This window comes from Mizuhopecten yessoensis, unplaced genomic scaffold (genome assembly GCF_002113885.1).
Source record: "Mizuhopecten yessoensis strain PY_sf001 unplaced genomic scaffold, ASM211388v2 scaffold10447, whole genome shotgun sequence".
NCBI classification, from domain to species: domain Eukaryota; kingdom Metazoa; phylum Mollusca; class Bivalvia; order Pectinida; family Pectinidae; genus Mizuhopecten; species Mizuhopecten yessoensis.
This window is the reverse complement of record NW_018408551.1, coordinates 288,607-308,750: the sequence shown is the minus strand read 5'-3', so window position 1 is coordinate 308,750 and position 20,144 is coordinate 288,607. Positions and strand designations below refer to the sequence as shown.

Here is a 20,144-nt window from a genome sequence, read left to right as displayed (position 1 = left end):
GTTGTGGGGATGACTACATCCTGTACAGGATAAAGCTTTGAAGTGGGAAGTTTATGCCATTGGTGTACACTATACCTTGTATAGGTCATTCAAGTAGGCATATAAACGTGAATGTCAGATTGATAGACCTTACAAAAGGTTAAATCAATAATCATTTTGTCACAGGATGTTTGGAAATGGCCATGTTTATCCTTCACGAATATCAAATTGTATCTGTGGTCGAGAAATATTGAACAACTTTTCACAAATAAATATGTATGACAATTTTATGGTTAGCTGAAATAAAATTCCGTTCGTTTAGAATATTTAGTGGATAAATAGCCATACAGCTGTCAGAAATAACAATGATAATTGATCAGGGTTCTCAGTGAAATGATAATGGAGACAGGAGTGTCACTTGTTTGTATTGACTGAGGTAAAAGGTTTATATTGGAACTAATATCAGCTGACAACCTGGTCATGAAATATAAAAAAACCAACATTGATTGAACCATCATTCAAATTAATGATTACACAATATTGGTATTTAGACGGTGATATGTCAACTATACTGACATTGGCTCAAAGACTGATTGGTGTAAACACAAATGAACAAATGTTTCATATGTTTTTCAAAAATATTGATCTTAAAATACATGCATAGGCAATAACATTGATTACATGAAGACAACAAAGACATTAAGGTCATAGGAGTGTATTGCTAAGCGGAAATAGGAAGTACATCCCTAGTTGAAAACCCAATGTAGGGAGACAGTATCACAATTTCCGCATATTCTAATGTTTGATATTGAATTGATGAATATTGTATGTTGTTTATTGACAGAACAATGTGTTCTTTCAATATTAAAGTATTTCAAAGCAATCTAGGCATTAATTCAGTTGTTTCTTAATAAATGAGTCACATGTGCCCATTTTTCTGTACTTCAGGAAAGCGGCTACCTATTTCACCACTGTGAATTTTTTTCAAGAACAATAACTCTTACATGCAATTACTATGTGTATATGGTTTTATTATAAAATGTCAATTTTAATCGTTTATAGAGAATTAATTTTACACAATTTCGGCATTTATGAAATTGATATACATTAATGCAATACTAATCTTTGTCAGTATAAATTTTATTGACATTATTTCTGTGGCAGAACATTTTCTTTACTTCAAAACTTCAAAGCAATATAAGAAATTCTACTGAGAAATGGCGACACAATCCTATTAGCGGTACCTGAACAGTTATTAAAAAAAAAAACATGGTTTGTAAGACTTGTTTACATGTTGCGAATCAGCTTTGAACATTTGAGCCCTGTCTTTCCATTTCATTCATTTCAGGGAGTATGTTTACGTGTTGTTTTTCTTGTGATACAATTGCCCAAGGTCGGTATCAAACTCACCCCCCAAATTAGCAGATTTGACACATGAAAGTATTTCAGTAAGACTGGGATGTAAGCAGCACATATAAAGTCAAATTGATAAGTGGGGATATAGTGGGACTGAAGGTGGTTGTAAAATACAAGGGGTTTAATGTATAAAGTTGTCCTCTGTCCATTGCATTTCCAATTTGTCCGACCATGTGTCCTTCAGGAACAGTAATTATTAACACTACATTTCTAATTGTTACTGGCAGACCATGGAAGGCTATATCAGTATATGTTCCTCTGCTGTATCTACTCTATACAAAAGGAATTCTTAAATGAACTACATCCCTGCTTTTGCCCTGAATTTGCTGTACAGGGAGTTAGTACATTAAAAGCAATCCTTTAGTTTAAAACTAAAATACCCTTGAAGACTAACTCCCTTGGCAGTTTCTGTAACTTCCTCATGGAAATGAACATGTAAGCTAACTGGGTGAGAGGTGAGCGGTCAGCTTGTACTGACCTGACCATTCACAGTTGTCAACAAAACATATGGCTCTTGACAAGTGTCCGGAAACAGTGCTTTTGAAAAATGGGATTTCAGAATATAGCAAATTTCAGTGGTCCCTTCAACAAGATCTTTTGCTGTCAGCTTTGCCTGTCATAGACTGAGAATCAGAAACTGACTATAGCCTGCTGCAAGCTCATACTTTAACTGTATAACACCAGGCCAAAGATTAAACCTGTGGTCCTGGCAGCCCTATGCTCTGTAGTGCCATAAGGAAATTAACATATAAATCACACAATGGCCAGGCCAAGTATAATGCCAGGTAGGTATGGGTGATTAACTGGGATTATATTGTCAATATCCTTTCACAAAATGATGACGGTAGACCATTATGGTTATATTTAGAGGTTGATGTAAATCTCAGTAAACAACCCTGTGTATATATATATACACCAGGAAACCCTGCAAAAGAATGGCCAATCATCATTACCGATACTGTACCAGATAACCCTGGCAGAAAATAGCCAGTCATCATTACCGATATTGTACCAGATAACCCTGCCAGAAAATAGCCAGTCATCATTACCTATACTGTACCAGATAACCCTGCCAGAAAATAGCCAATCATCATTACTGATACAGGTAGCACGGTCTTTACAGACTCAATTTCCGTATAAATTGATTTGTTTTAAACATGTTTTATCCCGTAACTATTTGTTCATTTTGACATTTTAATCATAGGGATCAACATGTTTGTCATTTGAGCATATTTACCTGCACATTTTTAAATGATTGGTAGCTGTGATCACCATATTTAATCCCATGGTAAATTGAGTAATGATAATTTGATTTCTGTCAAATACGGTATTGCTCCACCATATGGACGTTATGTAATCTTGCTGTGATATATTGAACAAATCTATCAATGTTTTGACAACGACCAAATCTGACATTGATCATATTTTTTTCCTTAGCAAGATTTCATTATGACCATTGATTTCTGTGACAACATAACCCAGTTAAAACTATCCAAATCCAATACACAAACGCTGGTCAAACATCAATATTGAATCTCTTTATGGAAATGAAAACATTGATACATTTTTATGATAACTAGATATGAAGTGTCAGGTAAGTTATTTAAGACAGTGTTGATGCACAAGTGTAGATTGTTTTTTGGAGAGTGGGGTATAGGAATCAATGACATACCAGTGTAGCTTACAGTTGGTTTTACAAAATGTACCATATATCAGACACATTGATATGACTTTCTTGATATAACAACCCAGTGTGTAAGTACACATTTTGATAAAACTCTTGTATTTTTTACCTCAAAGCACATGTTTATCTGACAATATAGGCTGTGTAAGATAAGTTTAGGCATGGATATTTTCATAATTCTGAATAAAATTGTAAAGCAAACAATTTATTGATTTTCATTAATTTTTATATGAACAGCTAAGCATTACATCTAATGATATGAACTAACTATGATGGTTAAATAGCATAATATGTAGACATCTGTAGATGTTGTGAAACACTAAACAATTAACTTATATTTAACATTCATTGATGGGAATTTCTCTTTGTTAGGTCACATGAGTCGCTCAGGTGACCTATTGCAATCACCTCGCATCTGTTGTGTGTCGTGCATAAACAATCACATTTTTGACTTCTTAAAAAACATTAGTCTGATGTTGGATACGAATCTACCGGGTTTTATACTATAGTCAGGATGGGGCTGATGGGTGGGGCCTTATGAGGTCACATGATGCAAAACCTTCACAAGACTTCTCCTCTGAAATTCACAGGTGGATTTTCAACAACATCTTATATATCTGATTGGCTTACTTAAAATAAAGACTTCATCTTTCCGCTAGACCAACTAAATTCTTTTGAAAATTATTGGAACCATTTTCATTGCTTAAATTAAACCTGTGCTGCATGAGACTCTCTACAATAAATATTTGTTTTTTTAGATAATATATAACAACCACACAAAGCAACTATAGACAGCTTGTGACAAATAGAATCGATGATAGGCATGGTTCCTCTAGATCTGTTAGCGTCCATTCCCATACATTAAAATGGTATAATTGATATTACATTAATATGTAAATGGGATTTATTTTTGTTGATCTGAAGTACAATCCACTTGCTCAATAGAAAATCTGCTTCAATCCTAAATTGTCTGTCAGAACGAATACTGGAGGTTGAATGCTAACTTTACGCTTGATTTTTGTTTACAGTAGGAATTTGAAACAAAAGGAAAAAAACAATTTGAAAAATGTTTAATTTGAAGGTATAAGGGAGCGTTTTTGTGCCTGACTGTACATGTAGGCTCCAGAAAGGAACTTGAATTTGTCAAGGAGAGTACATGTATTATGTATATCGACAGTGTACATTATATTAGACTACTGCCTGGAGTGCATCTCACCAGACTTAAATAACAGGTTTAAGATATATGTATGTTTTAAGGGTAGATCTTGTAAATATTGATGTCTACATGAAGTGTTTAAACACTGAGCCGATGACTACTCGTATCTCTCGTAGACTTGACAGAAAGTAAGAAAGTCATCCGTCTCTTATGGCAATATCAGGTCTGATCATCAAAGATAGCCGATTGCCAATGTGCTTTATTTACTTTTCAAGATATGAACAAATATTCGCAGGACAAGAGCTCTTGAAACTTGAGCTGTATGTTAAATGAGGTGTGTGTATGAGAGAACAGCCTGCTATTTCTTATGTAAGTGCATTTTGATGTCGTGTGATTCCATGTAAAACCTAACAGGCAGGCTACTTGATCAGTATTCAGTTTAACTGCTACTTAAAGATTGAAATCGTTGAACTGAAAAAATATATCTGTAAGCTGGTGTGGTTTATGCATAATGCAAGTGAGGTAATAGATAATACATGCATTAACAGGAAAAACTGTAATAGATAGCATGGTCGATGGACCATTAGTAAAACACAGAGTATTATATCAAGGTCTTAAATCAGCTAGTAATTCATGTTATCACATGGTGTTTCTTTTATTAGGCCCCCACATTAATGCAGGTGCCCTGTTAAGTAATCACGGAGTCCATCCGTCTGTCTGTCCATCAGCACTTTCGTTTCCAGAGATTATTTGAAATTTCACATGATGATACACTGTGATATGCAGATGTGCAATAGGGGTTTAAACAGTTTCTAAGGTCAAGGTCACTGTTACTAAAAATAGAATTGGGAATATACTGTCAAAAATACATTGTATTAGGCCCTAACAGAATGCCAAACTTAATGAAATTTCTTATGATGATACATTTTGATAATACACAGATGTGCAATAGGCAGGTTTAACAAATTCCTAGGTCAAGGTCGCTGTTACTAAAAACGAGAATGGGAATATACAGTAAAAATAATCATATAAGGTCCTTGCAATACTTCTGTTTAATTACTGCAGTTATACTCAGGATAACATACATGAATAAGGCCATATCATCAATATCCTTTAATCTAAAATGATCACTTTTGCTTTTGCTTATAGCGGGGCCCTTGCTGACCTGTCAGTATTCTAGTTCAGTGTAATCATGCAGTGTTTTTTTCCATGACTTTTTGGTAACTTTTAACAAGTCTGATATTGGCAACAACGTTCTGCAATTAACCACAGACTTTTGCAAAACTTCAAATTTTGCAGTATGTAGCATATTACTTTGTCATGTCATGAGTAACATTGAACTTACAAGAAATCATAGCTAAGCAAGGCGAATGTGAATTTCTTACGACATTGCAACTGACCTTTTAGACTGACCTTCATGTAAAACTAGGTCATATTTAGACATTGCAATTGACTTTTTAGACTGACCTTCATGTAAAACTAGGTCATATTTATAAGACATTGCAATTGACCTTTTAGACTGACCTCCATGTAAAACTAAGTCATATTTATACATTGCAATTGACCTTTTAGACTGACCTTCATGTAAAACTAGGTCATATTTAGACATTGCAATTGACTTTTTAGACTGACCTTCATGTAAAACTAGGTCATATTTATAAGACATTGCAATTGACCTTTTAGACTGACCTCCATGTAAAACTAAGTCATATTTATACATTGCAATTGACCTTTTAGACTGACCTTCATGTAAAACTAGGTCATATTTAGACATTGCAATTGACTTTTTAGACTGACCTTCATGTAAAACTAGGTCATATTTATAAGACATTGCAATTTACCTTTTAGACTGACCTTCATTTAAAACTAAGTCAAATTTAGGTATTGCCACTGACCTGAATATCATGCAAAACAAGGTCATATTTATACATGGCAATTGACCTTTTCGACTGACCTTTATGTAAAACTAGGTCACATTTATACATTACAACTGACCTTTTAAACTGACCCCCATTTTAAACCAGCCATAAAATGTGACCTCATTTACATCATGTTGATTTGAGCAACACCTCAGTACAGCTGTTGAAGAACATATACATATGTGCTGTATTCAGTATAATAAGAGCCCATCCATTTGATATACCCCTCTCCTCTTTCTAGTCCAACCTTCCATCTCTTCACTTTAATTTACAAATTTTGCAACAGTCATTCTTATATATCCCAAATTACAAAGCATCTGGGTGTTTGTGATTAGGCTGAATTGGTAATGTAATATTCTTGAATACTGGGATAGATTCCTTTGCAGTATTATTTTGTCTGTATTGATTGATGAAAAAAAATGTTTCCACATTACAGCGATGTCAGCTGATGGAGAACCTCCTGAGGCGGAGCGGTCATAACCAGTTCCAGTTCCTGTATACCGTGATGCAGCCTAACGTCCACCGTGATTTTATCTACAACGCCAAAAGTCACTTCCCGGGAATGGACTTCAAGTCTGTTAGTACACCTGCCATGAGAGAAGCTCAGGTAACTTTGGAAATGTTTTCATCTTATTTGCTCTTTTCTGTGAAGGTATCACAGTTTTTACCAGTGGTCATCTTATCATTTTTATTCAAGTGGAATCGTTCACATTTTTCACTGACCATCAATTTTTAAACTGAAAAAAATATGATTTCTACATTTTTATTGAATCCTGTCCGGTACTGACAAATATCTGATATGTGACTTCAATATTGGTCCACATGCCAATTTGAGCAATAATCAAATTTTATTATACTCTTATTTATAGAATAATAATGTATTTTGTTGAATTAAACATTTCCATTATCAAACAGAAAAGGGACAGGGAGAAACAAAATGAGAAGCGGGTACAGTATGATGTTATTAGTATGGAGAGTTTTTACAGTTTGTGTGGTAATAGTTCCAGGAATTACTGTACTATTTCATATACATGCATAGACATGGAAGACCTTGTCTGTCAACTGTGCTGCACTGCAAATACTTTGGGATACTGACTCATTACACAATTAGTGAATTAAAATTATCTATGAGAATACCTGTACCTTCATTTATTCCTGCCCAACTGACTCAGTTTTATATTATTTTTTTATTTAAACATATTTGATTGCCTTAATATAGCAACAGAACTGGGTACAAATTATGCAACTTATACAAAGCCCTTTCCTTGAAAGTTTTATCGATTATTACTATCAAAATTCTAACCTATTTTTTGCATCATATCTTTCTAAACAAAAATATCAGAAATGTGAGTGGACAAATAGTTTGAATAAATTGTTGAACAAATTTGATCAATAAAATTGGTTTTAAAGTAACAAAATTAAAAGGTGTTTTGAATAAAAATTATTATCATCAGGGGGGGAAAAAAGCAAAAATACCAGATACTTGTTTTTGTTGATACATTTGAACTGAATTAATTTGAAAAAAACCTACTTAACCATAGCTTGATATTGCTGATTTCTGATGTTTGATAATAATGTGGATATTGATAATTAGTAATATTCAAAACTATTATAATTTTACAATTTCAAGGAATTAATTCAACTGACAACATGTGGATTGAGCTTAGTTGTAACAGTTTGTATGTCCATTGTACATGTATGTCCATTGTACATGTATGTCCGTTGTACATGTAGTATGTACAACTGTCCGTTGTACATGTATGTCCGTTGTACATGTATGTCCGTTGTAAAAGAAATGTTAATCTTAAAACTGATGAAGGTGTATGTTTCATTTTTAATATTAATTTTTGTGTTTACAAGTGTATTTTTTTCATTTGTTTATTAATTCTATGTTCCTTTTTATGCTTTGCTTTTTTCTTACACAAGCTCATACTTGTTTTCTTTTTCAACCCAAGATGTAGTGTGCATATTGAGGACCGGTTGTGTCACTTTACATGTATATATGGTGTAGATAATTAAAGCTTTTGTTTAGATATTTTCATCTTTGCACACATACTGCCGACACTCCTAGTTAAAGCACATACTCTTTAGACTGTAGATTAAGTCCCTGTTATGATTTGTAAACTGCATTGTGTCACTCAGAATTGAGTCATCAACAGATATTGTCAAACTGATGATAGCTAGGCATTTTACTTCACTTATGTGCTATTAATGTTAAAATAGCAAAAATCATATTTCTTAGCAAAACTTAACACTGAAATCCTGAATAATAAAAAAAAAAGAATATAACTATTGTGAATAGGATGTATTATGAACCCGAAGAGTTGTATTGACCAAGGTTAATATAATTTTGTTTGGTCCATATTTCATCATATTTACTATCGCTTAAGTCCACAATTGTGTTATTTTATACTTAAACAATAAATTTAACAATGAACCTTAATGTTTTAAGATAATAAACGGTTTTGATGTGACGTTATCTGCTTTGTCTTAATGAGTATTTCATAATGTGTATCTTGGCTAAGAAAATCCATCATGCTGACCAATACATACATTTAAGATTGCAAAACATAAAAAGCCAATAAAATATTTATTTCACAAAGATAAATATTACAAATTTGATAAAATTATTTACTACTACTATCAAATGAAATGGGTGGTATCACCAGAATCATTAAGGATCCCTGTTCCGCGTACTGCACTGTGTTTTTTCGTGTATAGTGAGTAGCCTCCCTTAGTTTTAGATATAACTTTAGCACAGTTGGGCCATAATGATCTGTTGACAGGTAGCTCACTTAACTAGAGGAACAGTATAACAATCTGAAGTCCAGTGATTTGGCCCCACTGAATTTTTACACTCAGAACACTATATTGTTGATTTTTTCCCGGTATATTATTTTATCATAAAAGTCGTACAAGGTATATCAGTGGGGATGGTTTTCTTTTTAAGAATGATTCATCAAAACATGGTCATGCTGGAAAAACAGTTTGCAATTTGTAGTTACAATTTTGGGCAGATGTCGGTAATCCTTAAGTGATATCACTAGTTCGTGTAGTGATATATCACCAACTCACACACTATGAAAAGGTATATCACCAAATGATGGTTAGATACACATGTATTACCAGCGTGTTTAGGTGATGTCACTGTTTTATCACATTCATTGTGCAGTTAATAAAATGATGAAAGTGCATGATTTTATTATGATGAAACACCTGTTCATTTGGAATGGCTGATTATGTTTGTCATAATGATAGTAACCTTAATAAATTGGTGATATTTTAAATTCAAACTGAATAGGTGTACCACATCGCTTTATCTATGAATTGTGTGATCTTTTAGAGGAGACTGAAACTGTATCGCCAGGACAATTATTTCCGTGAGAAGAGTGCTCACCTGAAGGACGACTCGCAGGTGTCCTACCTGGCTGAGGAACATAATGAGATGGGACTGAAGCTACCCCAGATCCCTAGTGGGGTCAAAACCAACACTGACAAAGGAACAGACCTGAGGTATAGACACATACTTCATGGCCAATACCGCACTTTTCATAAAACGTATATTTTTTTTAAAATATGAATATGGTTTGGTTCCCTTTTCATCAATTTTGAATATGCATATTTCATAAAAATTGATGAAAATGATTTTGTTTCTATTTTCCATTCCAGTGTGATCAACTTTAAATCTAAACATAAAAAGAAGGGAGCAAGCTTTCCTAAAATCATTACATCTAACACCTTACCGAAAAATCACAAAAACAAACTAAAACCAGCTGTCTCCGTGATTAACTCTGAGGATATGTCGGCTGTCAACTCGAGTGCTCCTGTACTAAGGTGAGAGTCAGTTATGAATTATGTGTTTAACATCATGATGAGGTGTAGAAAATAAGGTCAAAGGATGATCCAAAAAGATGCTGCTTAAAAGTAAATATTGTTATAAAATCTGGTAAATAGTCATTAAAAAGATAAGACATTGGTTTGAACTATCAAAAAAAAGAAACATTTTGTTTGTCACCAGAATTATATATAAATAGAACTTAGTGAAAATGTTCTTGTGTCATATTTATTTTGATTTGATGGCAAGATTATTTGTATTCATGACATTGGTAGATTTAGATTTTACCTGTCTCCTAATAAAGACCCTTCTCAATTCAACAGCTTCATACTATCCAATAAAACTATAAACACATAAAATATCTGCCATAATCTCATTGATGTTGTATTTGATAACTGTCATATATTTTTGAAATGACCTATTAGTCAATGTATATTGATAAGATAGGTGAGTGTTCCTGGTTGGTTTGTCGTAGTGGTGTTACATGGCCAATGATAGAACCCATCCGTAAAACCCTAAAGGTCAATAAAGATGGATGAAACGTTTATTGACATTCATAAAACCTTTTAAGCACATTTTATTACATTAATATATGTCTGTATGGACCTATTGGACAGTTTTCTACAAGTTACACACGTTGATAGAGATGAAAGTTATTGAATTAGACATTTCGTAGGGTACTGTGTGTTTCTCTCGGGTAAGTAGGAAATGTGGGAGTTAATAACCATTATACCGTGTTATTATGTAGGCAGGTGGTGAAAGCATTAATCTAAATAGTATATCAACTTCAAAGGTTTGTCATATCAAACAACTCAAAAGGTGTAATTTTCTATATATATGTATATCCTTGTCATAGGCCTATAGTGTATAATGTCATAGGCCTATAGTGTATAATGTCATAGGCCTATATTGTATAATGTCATAGGCCTATAGTGCATATCCTTGTCATAGGCCTATAGTGTATATCCTTGTCATATAGGCCTATATTGTATAATGTCATAGGCCTATAGTGTATATCCTTGTCATATAGGCCTATAGTGTATATCCTTGTCATAGGCCTATAGTGCATATCCTTGTCATAGGCCTATAGTGTATATCGTTGTCATATAGGCCTATATTGTATAATGTCATAGGCCTATAGTGTATATCCTTGTCTTATAGGCCTATAGTGTATATCCTTGTCATATGGGCCTATAGTGTATATCCTTGTCATATAGGCTTATAGTGTATATCCTTGTCATTGGCCTATAGTGTATATCCTTGTCATAGGCCTATAGTGTACCTATAGTGTATAATGTCATAGGCCTATATTGTATAATGTCATAGGCATATAGTGTATATCCTTGTCATATAGGCCTCTAGTGTATATCCTTGTCATATAGGCCTATATTGTATAATGTCATAGGCCTATAGTGTATATCCTTGTTATAGGCCTATAGTGTATATTCTTGTCATAGTCCTATAGTGTATATCCTTGTCATATAGGCTTATAGTGTATATCCTTGTCATAGGCCTATAGTGTACCTATAGTGTATAATGTCATAGGCCTATACTGTATAATGTCATAGGCCTATATTGTATAATGTCATAGGCCTATAGTGCATATCCTTGTCATAGGCCTATAGTGTATATCCTTGTCATAGGCCTATAGTGTATATTCTTGCGCATGCATGTCCATTTCTTGCTTTAAGGTCAGTTATGGACTACTCCTGGTTATATTCAGATATGGTCAAGTATCTTCACATATAACTGAATGACCATTATGAGTACAACATGAGACATGACATTTTTGTAACCTTGACCTTTGTCCTTGGCCTCTGTGACCTTAACTTGTTCTAAACTTGTCAGGGTATCCATGTGTTACTGACACATTTCTAGTTTATAGGTTTTTTTCAGTCTTTTCAAACAAAGTTTGTATCAATATGTAAGGATTTAATTCACAATATCATTTAAATAGGTTAAGCTTTAAAATCACAATCTCACAAAAATCATCATATAGCTTATAGAAAATGAAAATACATAAAGAAAACTTACAACTTGGAAAAAAAACATTATACTTGCCATTATTTTGGAGTGATTAACTAAATCAGTACTAACACTTCAAAATTATGTATTTTAATTAACATGAATATTTTGGCACATTATAGGTTCTATCATCCTATGAAAAATAGAAGTTCTGAGGGTTTTCAGTGTGATTTTTGTACAAGTTGGAAAGGGTGTCTCAAGCTGGGTTGCTGATGTTAGAGAAGTTGTCTTTATCCTGTTGCATGAGAGTTTTACTTTTTACTTTTACCTCTGCCTTCACTACAGATCCAGCAGGTTTGTGTGTCCACTTAAATAATTAGGGGACACAGAGGAAGACAAAATGGCCCTGCTCCCCTCATCCCAACACTTGGGACCTGTATCTATTCTCTCTTACTTATTCTTTCTTTAGTTGGCATCTGGCTTTACACCCCTGGTTAGCCTGTTGTCAGAGTTATGTGACTGGATACATCATGCTGTACCCCCTGGTTAGCATGTTGTCAGAGTTATGTGACTGGATACGTCATGCTGTATCCCCTGGTTAGCCTGTTGTCAGAATTATGTGACTGGATACGTCATGCTGTACCCCCTGGTTATCCTGTTGTCAGAGTTATGGGACTGGATACGTCATGCTGTACCCCCTGGTTAGCCTGTTGTTAGAGTTATGTGACTGGATACGTCATGCTGTACCCCCTGGTTAGCCTGTTGTCAGAATTATGGGACTGGAAATGTCATGCTGTATCCCCTGGTTAGCCTGTTGTCAGAATTATGCGACTGGATACATCATGCTGTACCCCCTGGGTAGCCTGTTGTCAGAATTATGGGACTGGATACATCATGCTGTACCCCCTGGTTAGCCTGTTGTCAGAATTATGGGACTGGATACGACATGCTGTACCCCCTGGTTAGCCTGTTGTTAGAGTTATGTGACTGGATACGGCATGCTGTACCCCCTTGTTATCCTGTTGTCAGAGTTATGGGACTGGATACATCATGCTGTACCCCCTGGGTAGCCTGTTGTCAGAATTATGGGACTGGATACATCATGCTGTACCCACTGGTTAGCATGTTGTCAGAGTTATGGGACTGGATAGGTCATGCTGTACCCCCTGGTTAGCCTGTCAGAGTTATGGGACTGGATACATCATGCTGAACCCCCTGGTTAGCCTGTTGTCAGAACTATGTGACTGGATACATCATGCTGTACCCCCTGGTTAGCCTGTCAGAGTTATGGGACTGGATACATCATGCTGTACCCACTGGTTAGCATGTTGTCAGAGTTATGTGACTGGATACATCATGCTGTACCCCCTGGTTAGCCTGTTGTCAGAATTATGCGACTGGATACATCATGCTGTACCCCCTGGTTAGCCTGTTGTCAGAACTATGTGACTGGATACATCATGCTGTATCCCCTGGTTAGCCTGTTGTCAGAGTTATGGGACTGGATACATCATGCTGAACCCCCTGGTTAGCCTGTTGTCAGAACTATGGGACTGGATACGTCATGCTGTCCCCCCTGGTTAGCCTGTCAGAGTTATGGGACTGGATACATCATGCTGTACCCACTGGTTAGCATGTTGTCAGAGTTATGGGACTGGATAGGTCATGCTGTACCCCCTGGTTAGCCTGTTGTTAGAATTATGTGACTGGATACGTCATGCTGTATCCCCTGGTTAGCCTGTTGTCAGAATTATGGGACTGGATACATCATGCTGTCGTAAAATCCCAATTAATCATTTATATCCTTCACACTTTAATAAAGAACAATTGTCTATGCTGTTTGAAACACATTGTAAGCATACACGCTTATTACAGGTTCATTGACATGCCGATCCGTCGTCACATTCAGGATGAGGGAAACATGCGCTACCTGGGGTCATCCCTTAGCTCCCTGCCTGTATCTACCCGTTACACCCTAGAATCCTCTGTCAGCTTCATTTATGATGATCAAAATCAGCCTCAGAAAAAGAAAACGGTAGGTCATTAGAATGATTTATCATCCAGAACATTCAGATTCCTATATTGATAGTTTTGTGTCAAAGATCTTCTTTTTTCTCTCAACAAGTATATAAAGATGTTGATTTTTTACTTTACAAATACTCTGTAATTATCTACATGTGTCCTGATTGGTTACAGAAGAATTTGCTGGACGAGGAGGCGTGGTCTGTTATCCACTGGTACTTGGATGAGTGGTCAGGTGAGGATTCATTCTAACTTTTATGTGTGAAAGAAAACTTTTATGTTTAAAGAAAAGTATCAAGTGTTGAGTCCTCCCCACTCAATGACCCAGCTTTGGCTCCCAACTTTTCATGGGTATAAACGGAGGCCCACGAACCCCACCCTTCATCTTTCAGACTGAAGATAAAGGAATCGAAGTGTGATGGAGTAGAGAAGTCTGTACATTGGGCCCCTGCACCTTTTAGACATCACGGATCTGTCTGTGAGATCATTATAGATTTTTTATGTGAAAGCTGCTTAACTCTCCTTGTTTTACAGTAAAACAGTCATTTCGTACACAGACAACACATTACACCATTCTACAGGTAGGTTTGTGTTTTACCTGGAGAGAACGTACATGCTATTGACCTTACAAGGAAACTTACAAACCTCCAACTCTCTGAAATCCAGACAGGCACCAAACTATTTGTTTCCCTCAGTCTAGTTTTCTAAGTTCTGTGAGTACGAGGTGTACATGGAACAGGATTCTGTACTTTTGTTAAAACAACTTTAAGATTATAGCAAAGTTTGACGTTTGTACAGAAACAAGATTTCTACCATAATTATACATCTGTACAGCTAATTCCAGACATTTGTATTTTAGTAACATATCTTACTGAAGTAGATGTCAAGGTAATATTGTAGGCTTGACCAATTGAACAGGCTAGCATATCAGTTAAAAGTTTGCTCGGTGATAAAGTATCGATTGAAACCATCCTGCTAGATCTTGACACCTGCATTCATTTCCCAATTTGCTTTGTTTGTATTTACAGATGTAAGGAGGAATGAATTTCTTCACAAATTTCTCCTCAAGCTTGATCCCCGACAACACTATTTTATATCCAGCTTTTTATCGGTAAGTCAACAGGCTTATCTTAATGCCTGGCTACCTTCACAGGCACCGGCCTAATGCAGCACAAATAGTATTCAAGTGCATGTGAACACCCAACGATAGGCTGAATTAAATAGGCATTAAATTGAAATTTCAGTTCTTGTATAAAAAACCACTTGTGTGTATTACTTTCATGCTTTTTCCTCTAATTTATGATTTTAAAATTAGTTGTTCATTACATATTCACTGATATGAAAGGAGGAATAATGAATATTTTGAACTAAAGTTTGTTTGATAGTCATAAAATAGAATGAACATGCCCTGTGGAATACATTTATATGTATTCTTATTGAATTCGGATAAGTATATTGTAGTGACAGGTATTGTTATGTTATTTTTATATCTTTTTTTAAAGATTGTTGATCAAAAATGTTTAATAAAAACTTTTTGTTCACAGAATTAGATAAAGCAGATGTGTGTGTCATATATGTAATTGTTATAAAACTGAGCAGTTTCATTATCTTTGCTGTAAGATGGAATGAAGATATTTTGAATGTTATATTTTTTGGTTCTTAAAAGAAGATGTCCGTATAAAAAAAGAACTTTATATTGATTTTTTTTTTTTAACTAGTACATAAAGTTTATAGGAATAGGTTCCAACATGTCTGTTATATTTCATTGGTAATATACTGCATGTCAGCTTCATAGGCGTTTAAACTTTATAATAAATGGTAGGACTGTAATTGAATGTCAAGATGATGTCATCTCCTTTTTTTGGTAATCTTGCATCCTTCTTTCTGGAGCTTTATTTGTTTGACAGTGCTGTGGTTTATAATATGTAATAACACACATCAACATTAGGGTATATCTGAATTCACAGGTTGTAGATTATAAATAACAGGTGAGTGTTATAGTCCCATAAATCCTTCAACAAACATTTGTTGAAGACTTTGAGAACGTGAACAAATCTTTGAGATAAGTAGTGTTTTAGATATACACAGAATAAGCATTGATATGCCAATACCAAACATACAACTGATCTATCCAAGAAATCTGAGTCTGATAATGAAGTGAGATAATCACATTTTAGACATGCATCCAGTTTTTGGAATTTTGCTATTTTTGTTTGTCTTCAGAAGTTCATAAATGTGTAAGACACAAGACCCTACTGTCATCTCTCCATTGGGGAACACATACAAAGCACCACTGTTATTTTGTTATTGGAAAACATATGCAAAATGCTACCATCATCCTTCCATTTGGGAACACATACATAACCTTACCATCATCTTTTCATTTAGTAACACATATTCAATCCTACTGTCAATTCTTCCCTTTGAGGAACACGAACAAAATGCTACCATAATCTGTTCATTGCGGAACACATACTCAAACGAAATCCAGGTGATTGTTTATTAAGCAGTTAACGTGATCTCTTAAAAGACATGAATATTGACCGTACATTTTATCCTCCAGATGCGACAGTATCGGGATTTCCTTACTATGCTCCCAGAGCATATATCACTGAAGATATTGGACTACATGACACCTGAAAAAATACTCAAGTGCAGTTTGGTGAGTTATTCATTTACTCTGTGACAAGCAGTTTTCATTCATGAAATTTGTAACAATTAAATACTAACCAATTGATAAATAATCTAGGTTATTTAAATAATCCTTAAGTCAACATAGCTGTGTTTGAGCAATTTTCAGCGATTCTGATCCAGACATATTGTGCTGCAGTCTGAAAATTTACACCTGTGTGATGGTTGAACTGTAAAAGTGGGTGACAAAGTAGGGTTACATTGTACAGGGGGTGAGGAAGTTAGCTGATAGGATTGGAATGCTTAATATTCTTTCCCTGTAAGGCCATGACATACCTTGATATATGGGGTAATTATCTAGATTAATGCTTTTATTGACTGTCATTTGTTGTATTTCCATTGATGGCATTTCTTTTAATACTGGAAAGTTCACTTAATTCTGATGTCAGCAGTAAATACACAAAGGTAGTTTACCATTCTAAGTTTACAGTATTTCCTCTATAAATACACAAAGGAAGTTTACCATTCTAAGTTTACACTGTTTCCTCTATAAATACACAAAGGAAGTTTACCATTCTAAGTTTACACTGTTTCCTCTATAAATACACAAAGGTAGTTTACCATTCTAAGTTTACAGTATTTCCTCTAGGTACAGTCAGTGTAGACAAATTTGTTGTGAGCTCATAATTTTTACACAAAATAAAGAAAGATGGAGGCAGTTTGGTACACGGAGACATGAGCTTGGAGACAATATCCTGATAATTACAGAAACATTGACAAAGACTGCCATATAAAAATACAATTGACTAAAAATCAGAAGCAAACCATTCAGACGAATGGAAACTCCAAGAGATGTAAATGATGCGTTAGTGTTGTTTTGGTCAGTGCTTAGTAAGTGTTTACACTAGATCTACTGGTGTACATAACTACGTTTTATGTTACATGTCTTGGTCACTAGGTCAGTTAATTAATCCAGAGAATATAGAAATCAGGTTACTTAACCCTTTTCAACCCAGTTATCTGAATGGGCACGGTCATTTTAAATGAATTCTCATGTTTTGGATTGATCCATATCAGTCAGTGGGAAAGATCACTTTCAGGTTGCGTAGTTAATTATGTATGATCATAAAAAGGTTAAGGTAATGTAATTTGTAACTTGTTACCTATATGTTATTTGTTTTACATGTGAGTAAGGTATTGTTTGGCCTAGCTACCTCGTTATTAGGGCCCTGCATCAGAGATGTGGTTGCCCCATAGTAACCTGGTGTCTGTCTGTCTGTCAACACTTGTGTTTCCAGAGATTATGTCGGAATCCAAAACACTTGTCTTCCTCAAAATGATATGGTAGTCACTGATGTGCAATTGGAGTTTATAAGAGCAAATTTCTTAAGTCAAGGTCAAGGTCATTGTTACTAAAATTGGACAGTGGGGCAAAGTCTTCATCTCAGAAATCAAAAGTATAATATTTTTGAAGTTTGACATGATGACACACTTGGATATGTAGATCTGTAATAGTTTTTTTTTTTTTTTTAAATGGTCACGACTGTTACTAAAAATATATCCAGGGGTACAGTAAGGCATATGGCGGGCCCTTGATGACCGGTCATTGTTGTAGTGTTATCTGTATTTCTGTTTTACAGGTGAGTAAGGCATGGTATGCCCTGGCTAACTCTAATAAGCTATGGGGATGGAAGTGTGAGGAGGTCCAACTCCTGGTGCCTATCCCTACGAACCCATGCTGGAAACACATCTATAGGGACAACATGCATCTCAAGATGAACTGGAACAGTGGCAACTGTCGTACACTTGACCTGAAGGGACATTCTGACATGTAAGCTTCACACTGACCTGTAGTTACTTCAGCTTCATCAGGTACACTGTAGCATGCACACAATGTTAACGCAGTGATAAATGTCTAGTGAAGGTTGTCATTAGAACAGCATACCAAATTATCTTCAGTTTTTATCACCTAGCTTTATTTTTGTGATCTTGAAGTTTAAGCTTTTGATCCACAGAAAAGTCATTTATATTATTTTGCATCAACTGAAGTATATTTTAGGGTCAATAGATATCGAGATTTTGTCATTAGTACTGTGGTGACCTTGAATCTGAAATGTTGTTTTGACAGTATACAGACAGTGACCTTTAACTTTTAAGGTTTTAGTATAGACATGACTCATAAATCTGACCTTTATCTACAAACTCCTTTACAACTTGCTCCTGAAATAAACGCATCATTTGTATTTCCTTCAGTAAATGTGAATATTGCACCCTCAATTAGTCAGCAGAATGCTCTACTATGTGTCCTTCTGTTATCTTTGGGATCTTTTTTGGAATGGATCTAGTGTAGGATATAGATTTTGACCTTCAGCTAACGCTTCAGACTTTGTTATGGCGTAGACATCATTGAGGACGTGTTGAGGTTGTTATGGCGTAGACATCATTGAGGACGTGTTGAGGTTGACCTCCATGGTTATTGTCGGATGGATGAGATGACATTAATTTTTAAGATTTTGTTTCAGAGTGGAGGCGGTGACCTTCAACCATCGGTTATTTGCAAGTGGTAGTCAGGACAAGACCATCCGGATCTGGGACATCAAGACTGGACGTCCCCTTCAGGTCCTTAAGGGCCACGAAAAGGGAGTATGGTGCCTTAACTTCTTCACAGAGACCCTACTGGTCAGCGGGTCTTATGATGGGACCATCAAGGTACTGACCTATTGTTAACAACTATAAGATACCTGTCAAACCTTATAAAATAATCTAAATATAATCTTTTACAAGATGTTTTCATTTTTTGAAAAGAAAAATAAGCTTTTTTTAAAACCAGGAAAAATATGACATTTTTCAATAGCGATCAATGTACTACAGATATATTTTGTCAAAGTTACAAGTCTTTACTCTGGAGAGTCTCTACTATTTGTCTTTTGGCTCAAGAATGCCTTTGTTTCTTTCATTTATATTTCCTAATCACATTTGAACAAATATATCAGCTACCACACTGTTTGTGTAATTTACCATTTGAAACCATGATTGATTATAATATAATTTGAATGGATATTATTGTAAAAGGTCCTTTTTATATATCTGTATTAATTTGTTTTTAACCTACATGTGTTTCTTAATTTATATATTACCTGTTGTTATATCGTATGTTACTTGTTGATAACAGGTATGGAACCTTCGGACAGGGAGTACTGTCCGAACGATGCTTGCCCATGACGGTCCAGTGTGGGCAATGGTCCGACACAACAATATCCTAGTGACTGCCTCTCAGGACAAAACTGTAAGTTAACAAACATGCCATTATGTTACATAATTATACAACCAAACTGGTGATTCAAGGGAGATAATGCTGTCACCAAAATGGTGATTCAAGGAAGATAATGAGCCATCAGTGGTTAAATTGTACTTTCTGTTTGAAGGTTTATGTATACTCTTAGTTTAGCTTAATTCAATCATTTAACTGATTTTAGCCATTAATTACGACAGTTATAACATCAGAATTTAATGTCGCATCCTGATTGCATTCAATGT

At 35.1% G+C, this 20,144-nt stretch overlaps 1 protein-coding gene across 2 annotated transcripts in view; it reads left to right on the top strand.

Annotated features, from left to right (window-relative positions):
• LOC110460645 (probable E3 ubiquitin ligase complex SCF subunit sconB) overlaps positions 1 to 20,144 on the top strand; it is a 40,385-nt gene that overhangs the window by 13,831 nt on the left and 6,410 nt on the right. Inside the window, exons 3-13 of one of the 2 annotated variants that reach the window (XM_021513676.1) lie at positions 6,591 to 6,761; positions 7,070 to 7,102; positions 9,498 to 9,667; positions 9,824 to 9,988; positions 13,830 to 13,989; positions 14,151 to 14,211; positions 15,005 to 15,087; positions 16,540 to 16,638; positions 18,248 to 18,438; positions 19,130 to 19,316; positions 19,780 to 19,893. In XM_021513676.1, the coding sequence (XP_021369351.1) occupies positions 6,591 to 6,761; positions 7,070 to 7,102; positions 9,498 to 9,667; positions 9,824 to 9,988; positions 13,830 to 13,989; positions 14,151 to 14,211; positions 15,005 to 15,087; positions 16,540 to 16,638; positions 18,248 to 18,438; positions 19,130 to 19,316; positions 19,780 to 19,893 (1,434 nt within the window). The remainder of the gene's footprint in view (positions 1 to 6,590; positions 6,762 to 7,069; positions 7,103 to 9,497; positions 9,668 to 9,823; positions 9,989 to 13,829; positions 13,990 to 14,150; positions 14,212 to 15,004; positions 15,088 to 16,539; positions 16,639 to 18,247; positions 18,439 to 19,129; positions 19,317 to 19,779; positions 19,894 to 20,144) is intronic. The other variant, XM_021513677.1, reaches the window with a different exon arrangement.